This window comes from Watersipora subatra, chromosome 1, assembly GCF_963576615.1.
Source record: "Watersipora subatra chromosome 1, tzWatSuba1.1, whole genome shotgun sequence".
Lineage (NCBI taxonomy): Eukaryota > Metazoa > Bryozoa > Gymnolaemata > Cheilostomatida > Watersiporidae > Watersipora > Watersipora subatra.
This window is the reverse complement of record NC_088708.1, coordinates 28,368,691-28,381,215: the sequence shown is the minus strand read 5'-3', so window position 1 is coordinate 28,381,215 and position 12,525 is coordinate 28,368,691. Positions and strand designations below refer to the sequence as shown.

The following is a 12,525-nucleotide window of genomic DNA, read 5'->3' as shown; positions in this document are numbered from 1 at the left end:
TGGACTCGTTTAAAATAGCTTGTTTTCTAGTTATGCTTGTTTATTATAAAAACGTTGTATAGAGCAATGTATTGCAGTAGTTTTATGGATTTCTTTTTCAACATTTTTACTCGCAACAATAGTCGTACATTTTGAGACTTGTTAGATGGATTCTACGTCTAGTGTTTAAGATTTAGCAGCGCCACCTAGTAATCACGACCTACCTTCAGTTGTTCAATACATGTACTTACATAGGCCTACAAACTTATAATTGCAGGCTTATAGTCGCGATAGTATGTGGAAGCGAACGTTCCTTATTTCTGTAGCAACTTTGCTACTTATTTTAGAAAAGAGTAAGTATTGTTGGGGTTATTAAACGTGTGTGTGTGTCATTGTCGTTGGCTGCTAAAACAGGAGCCTAATCCACAACTAAACCAAAACTGTTCATCCATTGCGCGTCAATATTACCATAATACAGATCTGAAATTTATGTCATTAAAGCAAAATGATCATATTGAGAAATTAGTTATCTTGTTTTCTTTAGACTGTTGGCAGGCCCATAGGACATCACATTGTAGTTACCTCCTTGAGATCTTTTTTTCATTAGTTTGCAACTAGGACATTTTTTTAACCCTCCTTTTGTAACTTTAGTTGCGTCTGCGTACTTTTAAATCTTGTTTACATTTTGTCTTTTGTTCATTCGTGCTATGTTTTTTATTATCTATAGCATTTGGTTTTGTGCACTTGTTTTTCGCAATATTTCAATCATTTTTTTAATAGTTTTTGTGTTCTTTTATAAAATCATATTACTTTTTATTTTTTCCATATGGGTCTATCCATAAATAAATGGATTTTTTGGCAAAATTTCAAGAGTAATAGTAATTTCATTAAAATAATGCTTCACATATGAAGTATACATACCAAACCCTAAAATAGGAAATAATTGTGGGGGTAGGGCTCCTCTATCATGTTTTAATAGTTTGCTAAAGTTAGTGTATATGCACAAAATACTTTATGACCATAATGGCAAGATAGATATGCTTGTACATGGTATACATATTACTCTGAACGCAAATATCTAATTGTAATGGATTTCGCATTGGCTTTGCTGCCCGCTAATGCATAAATTGGTATTGCAGTGCACTGATCTATTGGTGTGGGGCTCTTTTATAAGTTGGCATGTTTTGAGTAACAATGGTGACAGGAAACATCAATAAGTTTCTACTACACTTGTATTATTAGTTCAAAATTGGTAGTAATTTGTCTTCAATGCTAACTTTATACGCTGTACCTTTAACTAATTTCAGTTTTGCTCAAAGTTGCACATATTTCCAAAATTTGCGTCACCGCTGTTACACTGTCACCATTGTTACACCCCTCAACTCATCTAACTATAGTATTAATTTGAGTGAATTTCACATTTAACAGTAATTTGTGGTGTTGTTGATGTTCTCATGTATGAGTTACTCATTATCATATTGTAAATTTAAGCCATTGTGGAAACTTAACAAGCTTCTTTCAGCAAGTTAGCAAACGATTGCTACCTTACAAATGTATTACTAAGACTTGCGACTCCGATATTGAGAATGGTTCCAAATTTAATCAAATCAACTCATGGAAGTAACTTGTAACAAGTGCTTGAAACAGAATATTGTTAAGTGGAAAGTCTGCCGGTCATTTCTGCTTTCAACCTGAGTAACACAAAATCTGCAGAGCAGATGCGTAAATATTGTAAAAAATATGTCAATATTCAAAACAATAGACCCAGTATTTGACTGCCCTAGTCAAAATCAAGAGTAGAACAAAATGAAGAGCTCAACTTACAGAAGATCATTTGGAGGAAACTCGAGAAAAAGCAAGGATTAGAGTTAAGCAATACAGAGATCGGGAAAAAACTTGAAAGTAAAATTACCAGGTATGTACATTCTATTTTTTTCTTCAAAAAACTTAATGCTTTATTACATCTGCGTACATTATGGATGTTTTAAGTTAATGTTTCATGTATTTTGTAAAAAAAGTTATTAAAGTTTATATTCATTTTTGTAGCAATCACTTCCCAATTTGGCAACCCACAATCTGAAGATAAAGCTGTAAAAAGATTGATCGAGCACTTCTAAACGGCCCAAGCAAAGGTCGTCAGACCGTCCATAAACTGGCAATGACAGTTAGACTATCATTGTCAGAAGATGGCAATAGAAATGAGAAAAGATAAAATGAAACAAAGATATAGAAAAGTAAAAGTATGCCATTGGAAAGTTTTAACTTTTACATAGATCCCGATGACCATGCAATTAGTGATCCAGAAAGTGAGTGCAATTCCGAACCCATCAAACAACTAGCAAGCACATTGAAAGAAGATGATTTTGTGCTAACATTGCTGCCTGGGGAAAAAACTTTTAGGCGTTATGTAGGAGTGGTAAACAATGTAGATGCCCTCAAAGCTAAAGTGCAGTTTTTTTAAAGAGTGAAGCCAAAAAACACTTCAGTTGTTAATACAAAAAATATAGCATGGGTAGAATTTCATCACATAGCCAAGTCACTGTCTTGTCCTACTTTCTCTAAAAGAGGTCAGTAATGTTTTACAGAAGATTTAGAGCATGCAGAATGCTCTAAAACATTTTTTTAGTACATTCTCACAATTACATGATCAATATTCTTTTTCTCATCTTACGTTATTTAAGCTTAATCATGTTTGTTATGTATTATAACTATTATATTATTATATTTTATACTTTGAAACCAATAAAAAATATTTCAAGTTAAGGCTTGTCTATATATATCGTAATCATTAGCTTTAATACCATTATTGATCTCATTAAAGCGAACTTAAATACTTATAAGTTTACTGAATATAAGAAGCGTAACGATGGTGGCAATCAAATGTAACAGCGGTGACATGTTTACAAGCAGGTAGTTAGCAACTACCATCTAATATCTGGATAACTTTTAGTGGATATGTCAGCAAGCTTCTTTAAAATAAGACAAATAAGTTTTTATAATTGTGCTTCCCAACAAATCAGAGAGTTTTAAGGATAAGCAACTAGCTCTTCAAAATGCATATTTCTCTGATGTAACGCGAGTGACACACTAACTAAAAAATTTCTCTGTAAAAATTAACTTCAGTCTAACATATTATACATCATTCGAAAGAGCTCGTTGAGCTCTAAGAGAATATCCGATTTAAAATCATCTTAAATGCAATACCAATATTTTATAATTAAATTTCTGCTCCAATTGTAACAATGGTGATTATGGATAGACCCATATATATTCTAAGATCTACATTTAGTGTTCATTATCTCAATGTATTTCGAAAAGTGATCAGTTCATCCCACACCATTCCCACAACTGCTTTGTATTCTATACTATCCTTTTCCTGTCATGTAGTTTCTTTTGGTTTATGGTAAGTCGATTTTATGCGTTTGAATTATGTTGTGGTGACAAAGGGGAGTTCATTGAGGTCCAGGAAAATGGCACGAATGTTACATAGCGGTGAAACCTCAATAGTACTTATCAGATTTGAAGCATGTTTTGTTGGATATGTATTGGTCCAAAATTTAATTATTGAAGGCAGGTCTCTATTGATCAGTAATGCTATGTAAATAGAACGTATATTTATATCTTGTTATACTTTCAATTAGCTTTCTCCTATTTCAGTCCTAAAGTATTACAGCCTGTGGTCTGAATGCTGTTGTTTTATCCTCTATACAGCGGTATTTCTGGTATGAAATAGTTTATGATCAAACCAAATCATAACATATAATGATTTTATGTTTAATCTTGACTACCGCCAAATATTATCATTGTTTTTGGTGAGAACCTCTTCTGGTCTCCTAATTCATTTAATGCGATCAGAACTACATTTCTAGAAATGTTTCTGTGAATTTAAATTTATTCATGAACATATTCTGAGTGAGTTTTTTTCAGTCAATGTGTGCTTTTGTTCAGTAAACAGGGGTGGGCACTAGTTAAAAATTAAAAGTTTCTATATATTTTACTGTTTATCTTTCATCTATCAACCAAGACTGTTCGTATCATTTGAAATGACTTTGTAATCTGAAAGTTTGTTAAGTTGACATCAGTGACCGCACTCATTGACTATGAGTCAGATGGTAGCGACATGTTGTGAGGTTTGTAGTTTATGTAAACAAATGTAGCAATAATATAATTGTGGTTTACGACTCCATCTGATTTGAAAAATTGTTTTAGGTACAGCCTTGAAATGTTTCCAGTGCCATAGCTCTCAACCTGGCTGCGGGGTGTACTCTGTAGACTACATACTGCAAGGGTGGAAGGAATGTCCAGGAACTGAAACGGATCCTCCTATGTGTGTTAAAATTAAAAACACTGTTGGAAGTGAGTAAATAGTTTTGATTTGTAACATTCGTAATCGCTAGTAGTGGACTACCTTTGGCATATATAGGAGTGAATACGTGGTCAGTAGGCTTGCATTGATTGTCTGCCGGTGTATTTGTTTTATGCGACATGAAATCCGGGTAATAAATGAGCTTTGTGGAAGTTGCTTTGTTAAACCATTGGTTTACTATATTTAAATATGTTAATAACATTTTTAGTTTACTAGTGTTTTTGTTTGTGCACATTTACACAGAATGATTCTTGAAGCAATGATGATACAGAAAGTATGATATACAAATGATACAAAAAGTTGAGCATTTTTTTACGTCAATATAGACTACGATGGAATTATCGGCTGCAGTTGACTATTGTTGTGCTCTTAAAGCTTAGCGGTTAATACACCGCTGCAATTGTTTCTCATTTTTGAATGAGTTGTTGTTGAACTACAGTCAAATGCTAACATTTGATCCTTATTTTAATATCTCGGCTGTATGCCGTATATTATTACATTAAACATGAAGCTATTCATTCTTATAATTTTTATCATTCTTCTTTGCTGAAGGTAAGGGTTGGGGTACTATTTGCCCTTATGAAGCTGTTTTGTTATGAACCGTCTATTTTAAAATATATTTAGAATATTATTGCCAATCTGATTGGCTCGCATATACTAGCAACAAATAAGACCATACTCTTCGTTAGCTTAATCATTATTGGCTGTTGGTGTGAATGCTAGTTTATCGCTCCCATGATGTTGGCCATCAATTTCAAGTAATCATTTATGGTCTTTGGTGTGAGATAGATATTTAGGTACAATTTTTTTTCAGATTTCGCTGGAAGTTTTGATTAAATGATTATTTTAGGTCAAACAACTGTGACCAGGGGATGTCTTTCTACATTGCTAAAGGAAACACAAATACGGGAAGATATGCCTAGCGTTCGACGACACAGCTACTGCATACCAGCAAAGTCCGACAGCACGTATGGCCCTAGCTACATCAACAGTGAGACTAAAAAGCTCTATTGTTTCTGCAATGATTTGTGGTTGTGTAACTCCGCCTCGAGTTTTCAGGCAACTATTTCTTTTGCTCTGGCCTGTGTACTGATGACATGGATGTTGTAACTCAGCCCACTTCCATCTCTATTTTATATCCTTTTATCATTTTTATAATTGGAATATTCTGGAAATTATGTGAATCTCGACTGAAACATTCCACTTTTACATTCCAAGGACGTTTCATTCACATATTTCGGTTGTCAGACTGTAAGATTAGTGGATGCAATTTAGGCTGCCCAGATAAGTTTGTAAATTTGATATTCTTCATATTGAATTTTGATTTATTACAAATGTAGTATAATATTTTTGCATAGATAATAAAATTTATAAAATAAAACCTAAAACTTTGTGCAATTCTGTGTAGTGAGGTAAGTGTAATGTCTAATTCATAAGCCTGTGTTATGAGATCTATTTCATACCTAAGTGTCTATATCAGTGATCTGTTGGGATTATCTGGTAACTATCCAACTTGGTGAAGGCAGCTCAGTACAGACAGAAATTCCTAATCAATATGATTGTCAACAGCTTCTTGATCTTGAACCTTCTGTTTCTTGGAAGGATTTCTCAAAATGCTCAGCACCAATGTGTCAAATGAGTTAGTGGTGGGAGAGCCAATGATGGTGGAAGGTCTGCGGAGGGCAGATGAATGAGGAACTATCTTGCTTGGCTCTGATACGGTGTAAACGCACTGCGACTGTGACATGCCTTTGACTGGTATTGATCCTTTGCACTTGACTGGATAATGGAGTTTTTTGCTCAATATGTTGGCTGTAGATTCCATAACCTACAATGATAATATCAAAATTGCTTCATGATTCCCACTATTAGATTAGACTTGGATTTTTAATAAATTTTCAAACTTTAATCAATAAATGTTACGAAACTGATTCAACAGTTTTTGCAAACATATATCCCGACAGCAATGAGTTGAAGTAGAGCATTCTACTCCTATCAGGTGAAAAAGACTATATAACTTACAAGGATTTCACCTGGCTCACAATTACTTTCCATTCTGCTAGCTATGTTCACGGTATGTCCCCAGATGTCGTAGTGGGGCTTCCTCGCTCCTATCACACCTGCGACTAGTGGTCCGTGGTTTATTCCAACTCGTAACTGGAATCTATATTCAAATACGTTCTGATTTATAATAGTCAGAGTTTTTTGCATTTCAAATGCAAGGTCGATACAGGTCTTTAGGTTCTGGGCGGCATTGTTCTCTGACTGCAACATAAAGCGCTTAATACATAGTGTCTGTTACTTAAAAAATAAATTGATATACAGTTGTATTATGGTAACCATTGCCAAGAAAATTTATTTTGGAGTTTCCCCTCTTGCGGGCGAATTCATTTCAAAGTAATGGTTGTTATGTATTGCTCTCATTATTTTAGCCGTAACTCAAAAATCGTTCGTTTGATCATTCTGAACTACAGGATAGATAAACTACTGTACACATAAAAATGATCAGTACAAAATAATCGTGAAGTTATTTACAAATTGATACTAATTATGACTCGATCACATCGGTATATATATTAACTTTCTTTAGAAAAATTGCATCTACAATAGTTGATAAACTCTTAAGCCCTCCCAATTTGTTACAAATAACTCTGCCATTCTTTTGTTACAAAAATGAATGAATTCACAATTGGGTTAGGAGTTGATAGCTCACCTGCGAGTAGTTAATTTATGTCCATACTAATACTTAATACCCGGTAAATTTTAAAAAAGTTTGCCAACATATCTCAGAGCAGGTGTTAGCAAGTATTTATTTGTTAGCAACTATTTATTATGCGCCAACAAATATTTGGATGGTTAACATGAATGAAACCCGCGTTAAAGCAAGATATGACATCAAGAGCGGGTGAGTTCCTCAAAACTCTTATAATTCCTTCAACCTGAGGAGCTAATATTCCTATTCTCAGAATAGCTTGAATACGTGAAGTATCATGTTTCCAAAAAATAGAACATTTTCCATTGGTCAGCACTCAACGCAAGGCAGTGGGAAGAGGTGTGTAGATGACAAGCCATTCCTCTCCAAGCATTCTAACAGCTATTCTGTACTATCATTTAAAAAAATATTAATCTAACCTTTTGAACTGGAGAAAGTCCCACACATGTCATATAGGTGCTACCGATAGTTTTGATTTTTTCAACTTCCACAAATGCTGATTGAGTGAGTAGCTCATCAAAGTCAGCGATGATCTCATTCAGTATCATAAGACAACCAAATCCGTAGCCATTCCCTTGTACGTCAAGGTAGAATTCATTGAAGTTGCAAACAGATGCAAACATGACCGCAACATTGTTGTAGGACTCACAGTAAAGCTCCTGGAAAAACATTTGTATTTACAGCATTTTAGGCGCAAGCAGCAAAATGGTTTCACCATTGTTTAGTATGTGGGAATCAAGTTACAATCTGGAGTTATGTTCTCCTTTAAAATCATTAGGTTGACAACTACCGTCTGAAGGTTATTGCTGACTTTGTAATAGGTGTATATATGTAACTCTAAGTTGAAAATGACAAACTTTAGCATATTTTGTAGCTATATGGCTAAAAAAGTTTAAAAAATTAGCCAAAAGCAAATTTTAATGTCCATTCGTAGACTGAGGAAGACAACAAGAGATATGATTGTAGGAAATCCCCAGCATTTTTGGTATTATTTTTTCTTTTTCTCTAAAATCAATCTATTATTGTTATCAAGTGAAGTCAACATGCATAAGTAACACTCTCTGTGCTGGGTGTTCAAAGTGGATATTGACTTTAAAATGAGCCATCCTATCTTAGCTGTCTCAATTATTTTCACAAACAGACTACCTTAGTATTTGAGCTAAGAAATGCTTTGTTTATATATCTTCTTTGTTTGCTCACCTAATACGTGAGGATTTTATCTAAAGCATGTAAGGGCTCCTAGAGCAATAATGAAGCTAGCAGTGATAAGAGAACCTTATCATTCTTACCTCATCACGTCTGTTCTTGGCCAGGAAGTTATTGGCTACATGTTCAGGCAAAATGTTTCTGAGCAACGTCAGGTTGTTACCTCTGACAGCATCCATCTCTTGCAATTCTTGCTTTGCTTGCAGCCTCCACAAAAAATCCAATCTGGCATGAAGATCCAACTAAAATTTTTCATCAATGAAACATTATTTATAATGATATTAAAAAATGTGAAATAATTGGCAAACAAATTAGAAATTTGTGTTTTGTCACCAAAGAATTTGTAATTTTATAGCAGTACAGCAATTGTGTGCAAAATGTTTGTCTCTAGATGTTATGCTGCCTTGATGGAAAGTAATTTTTTATTTGATTTTTTAACTCGCATCAAATATATTTGAAAGGTTGAACAAAAGAGATTTATAATTGCAACAGTGGTTTCAAAATTTTACCTTACTCCATTTCTTGACATAATAAAAGTTACTTAATAAATTATACCAAATCTCTTTAAGAAGTCCCACTAAATCCTTTTAAGAGATTGCACCAAATCCGTTTAAAGTATTTTGCCAAATCTCTTTTAAGCAATTTTGTGAAAACTATTTAAGAATGCAGAAACTAAACCCAATTTACTAAAAGTAGCAACTTTTACCATGATAGTCTCATGTTCTTTTCATTGCGAAGAAAATTGATTCGTTGACATAATCTTTTGACAGATTTGAACATAGTTTTCAAATTGACACTTGTCTGCAAATTATAGTCACTTTTCTTGTCCTTTAAAAAACATACATGATACAAATGCCTTTTTATCAACTGGGTAATCATCTGTATTTCTTAGCAACTGTACTGTAGTATGCTACAGTATGTAGGTGTGCTACAGTATGTAGGTGTGCTACAGTATGGCTTTAGCTGAGAAATACCTCCTATTCTGACATGCCAGCTGAGCTGCTGCACCTAGTGAATCAACAAGGAACAAAAACAATGCTGTGAAATAAACAGCTAGATAGTACTATAGAGCTACTCACCACTCGAGAGTAGTAAATCAGTAAGACAGCTGTGAAGAGTATAGCGACGATATACTCAACTCTCTTGTACAAGGTCATGTATCCATATAGAGTTCTGTAACAGTTACAGACACCTATTCTTTAACCTTGAACTCACGCAATGCACCCAGGATATTATGCACACTTTTACACGCATGTATGATATTTTATCTTTGGCAGCATTGACTGAGTTAGCTAAAAAAACAATTATTTAGCACGTCCTCAATATGTTCAACTAATCTTAGATACCAATATTTTTTGTATTAGATTATACAGTCATACCTCAACATACAAGCTTTTTGCGTTCCGAGACCGAGCTCATATATTAATTCTCTCATATCTCAAATCAATTTTTCTTATATAAAATAACTAAATACAAATTAATGCGTTTCCACTCTCTAAAAAACTATCTGGAAACAGAATATTACAATGGCAAAATGTGAGTTTAATTGTTCGAATGTATCACCTACGCTCGCAAAGTAACAAATACGATAAAATTTTCCCTTTCCTCTTGTCTCAGATGTCTTGTATGTTAGGACACTCGTATGTTGAGGTATGACTGTATATACATATGTACATACGTACATACATACGTACATACATACGTACATACATACATGTATATATATACATACATAAATACATATATACATATGACCAAATAAATTTGTATGTTCTATTTGTCACCTTCATAGCTGGGATTTTATAAATCCTAAAAAGCTCCACAACTGTTTTTTTTTAAAGTTTTACATTCAAAACTATTTAATTAATGCTTGCTAAAAAACCTACGCTTGGTTATCCAAAACTAAAAACTGGCAAAACCAAAGGTGTATGAACTGACATTCTTACCTCTGTGATAAATCGAATGAGCCTGTAGCATTAAGCTCAGACTGGAGACGTGCATAAACCTGTCCTATGTTTTCTTGGGCCATAGTCTCAAACACGAGAATAGAAGCGACGGACATCAAAACGATCATTGTGACTTTGATAGCATGTATCCACTTTAGAAATGATGCTGTAGATAACATGACCAACAGCCAAGCTATGAGCATATACTGCAAAATAAAACAATCAATGATGTCATAGCTCTAACATTGTTTATTAGTATTTTATCCATAAATTATGTATATTTATAGAAGCTTATACAGGTTTAGTTAACAAACTTACTGCTTCATAACAGCTACTTTGTATCTCTATGTTATTCATCGTCGTATATATCTGCAATAATAACAAACAATAATACAGAATTAAAAGTAATGGAAGTCTGTTTATTGTTAAGTAACATAAAGATATAAAAAATTGTGTTTTTTCAAATTCTTATAGCGTGAGAGGTGATTTACTGGGCAGCTATTTATCTACCATTCCATATATGCCCCAGGAAATTGTGTTAGACCAATCACAATTAACTAAGAATTTAATGCAAATAGATAAATAAATAATTTGGCCATAAAGAAATTTGATCGGTCAAGTTTAAATCTCTCATATTAGAACACTGCCCATTTTAGCACCACAGAATTTGTTATGTGAAAAAATTTAAACATGAGGTTTTGTGTTTTAAATGGTACGGAATAATTGTAAGCTTTCCTAAATGACAGGCTAATTTTTGCATCACTCTTACTAAGCTAATAAAGTAGGGCAACAGGAACGCTGTCTAATTGAAAACAGAAAATTCTTGGCATTAGTAACTATGCCAGAAACAATGAAAAACTATGCCGAAAAAGTTAACCTAAATTGTCAACTACATTACCTCAAGAAAAGGGGTCAGTAGTTGAAATGAAAATAAAAATTGCGTTTATGCAGTTATTATTTATGATGACTTGGGTGTACGGTTCATGCTGACTGGCAGAGTTATAATTAATTTCAAATTTTGCAACACTAGATTAATTTATTTAAAACAAATAATAAGAAATTTGAACATAAATGGGTTCACATTCACTTACCGGGTTAAAAATAGTAGATAGAAATAAAAATGCCATTGCTGATGTAATCAACACATTTCTGATCGCGTAGCTCTTCGGTATCGTAGAGTGTTTCACCTCTCGTAAGTGTGCCACCGTGTTCTGTCGACTAGACCAGTCGGGGTCAGGCTTTTCAATCATCTTCTGATATTTGTAGAAGGAGACATAGCGATACAAAAGGATGCAAGCGATAAATGTTAAACTGAGAAGAAAGACGACTGTCGTCAGAAATGGACCTAGCCAGTACCTGTAAGACAAAGTCGTAAAAATGCTAATAATCTTACTGATATCACATGAATTGAGCACATCAAGCATTCATACCAGTGATGGTAACAAAGATGTAAAAGCAGAATTTATATACTCTTCCGCGACAGTATTAGATTACCAACTTTAAAAGCACTTTTGTTAAACTCATGAAATTAATCTTGATTTCTGTCTTTTCGTTTTTTCTGTTGGCATGTAAGAAAAAACATCGTTTTTTTGATGATTACTGATGCCAATAATAAGTTATACACACATCTAAATAAACTTACAGCGTAAATATATGAATTTATGAAGTAATATATAAAAATAAGGATCTATGCTATGCAACTAAAGGTATTCACTGAAGTTGGAAGAACGTCGTTTTAAATTTAATCTAGCACATAATGTATCCAATAACTAAAAATTTAATGCAGCAAGACTATGCAAAATAATACGTACATCTGAAAATCATCTGATTGATGAGCAACAGCCTGGGTGACGACAATGACAAGCACTATAATCACAAATGATAGAAAGTTTATCTGAAACGTATCATCCTTGCAGTCTCTGTATTTCCTTTCATTGTCTTTGTCCTAAAACATTCAACACTGTATACATTGTCCTAAAACATTCAACACTGTATACATTGTCCTAAAACATTCAACACTGTATACATTGTCCTAAAACATTCAACACTGTATACATTGTCCTAAAACATTCAACACTGTATACATTGTCCTAAAACATTCAACACTGTATACATTGTCCTAAAACATTCAACACTGTATACACTGTCCTAAAACATTCAACACTGTATACATTGTCCTAAAACATTCAACACTGTATACAATGTTTTAAAATACTCAACTCTGTATACACCTAAAACTCAAACTTAAATGGTTTTATATTTACAATTATACATGTTTTGTGACAATACCAAACATTCTGTTTGATTGGGCAGTA

The 12,525-nt window shown here is 33.5% G+C and overlaps 2 protein-coding genes across 2 annotated transcripts in view; one reads left to right on the top strand and one right to left on the bottom strand.

Annotated features, from left to right (window-relative positions):
- The first annotated feature begins 174 nt into the window (after positions 1-174).
- Positions 175-5,733, top strand: LOC137401151 (UPAR/Ly6 domain-containing protein crim-like). Its single transcript, XM_068087530.1, has 3 exons — positions 175-332; positions 4,189-4,335; positions 5,196-5,733. Exons 1-3 carry the CDS (start codon positions 275-277, stop codon positions 5,453-5,455), a joined length of 465 nt encoding a protein of 154 aa, XP_067943631.1. The 5' UTR covers positions 175-274; the 3' UTR covers positions 5,456-5,733.
- A 151-nt stretch (positions 5,734-5,884) lies between these two features.
- LOC137385797 (adenylate cyclase type 8-like) overlaps positions 5,885-12,525 on the bottom strand; it is a 34,473-nt gene continuing 27,832 nt past the window's right edge. The window contains exons 10-18 of the mRNA XM_068072365.1: positions 12,022-12,155; positions 11,302-11,566; positions 10,529-10,579; positions 10,211-10,416; positions 9,344-9,437; positions 8,348-8,506; positions 7,478-7,717; positions 6,368-6,610; positions 5,885-6,173 (exon numbers count right to left, since the gene is read on the bottom strand). Coding sequence (XP_067928466.1) covers positions 5,892-6,173; positions 6,368-6,610; positions 7,478-7,717; positions 8,348-8,506; positions 9,344-9,437; positions 10,211-10,416; positions 10,529-10,579; positions 11,302-11,566; positions 12,022-12,155 — 1,674 coding nt within the window. The 3' untranslated portion in view covers positions 5,885-5,891. The remainder of the gene's footprint in view (positions 6,174-6,367; positions 6,611-7,477; positions 7,718-8,347; positions 8,507-9,343; positions 9,438-10,210; positions 10,417-10,528; positions 10,580-11,301; positions 11,567-12,021; positions 12,156-12,525) is intronic.

What these genes read in the sequence shown, in the direction of transcription:
- LOC137401151 (XM_068087530.1), top strand. Translation starts at nt 275, where the DNA reads ATGTGGAAGCGAACGTTCCTTATTTCTGTAGCAACTTTGCTACTTATT. An exon ending in GCTACTTATTTTAGAAAAGA is followed by an intron (nt 333 to 4,188) that starts GTAAGTATTGTT and finishes AAATTGTTTTAG; the next exon opens with GTACAGCCTTGAAATGTTTC. An exon ending in AATTAAAAACACTGTTGGAA is followed by an intron (nt 4,336 to 5,195) that starts GTGAGTAAATAG and finishes TGATTATTTTAG; the next exon opens with GTCAAACAACTGTGACCAGG.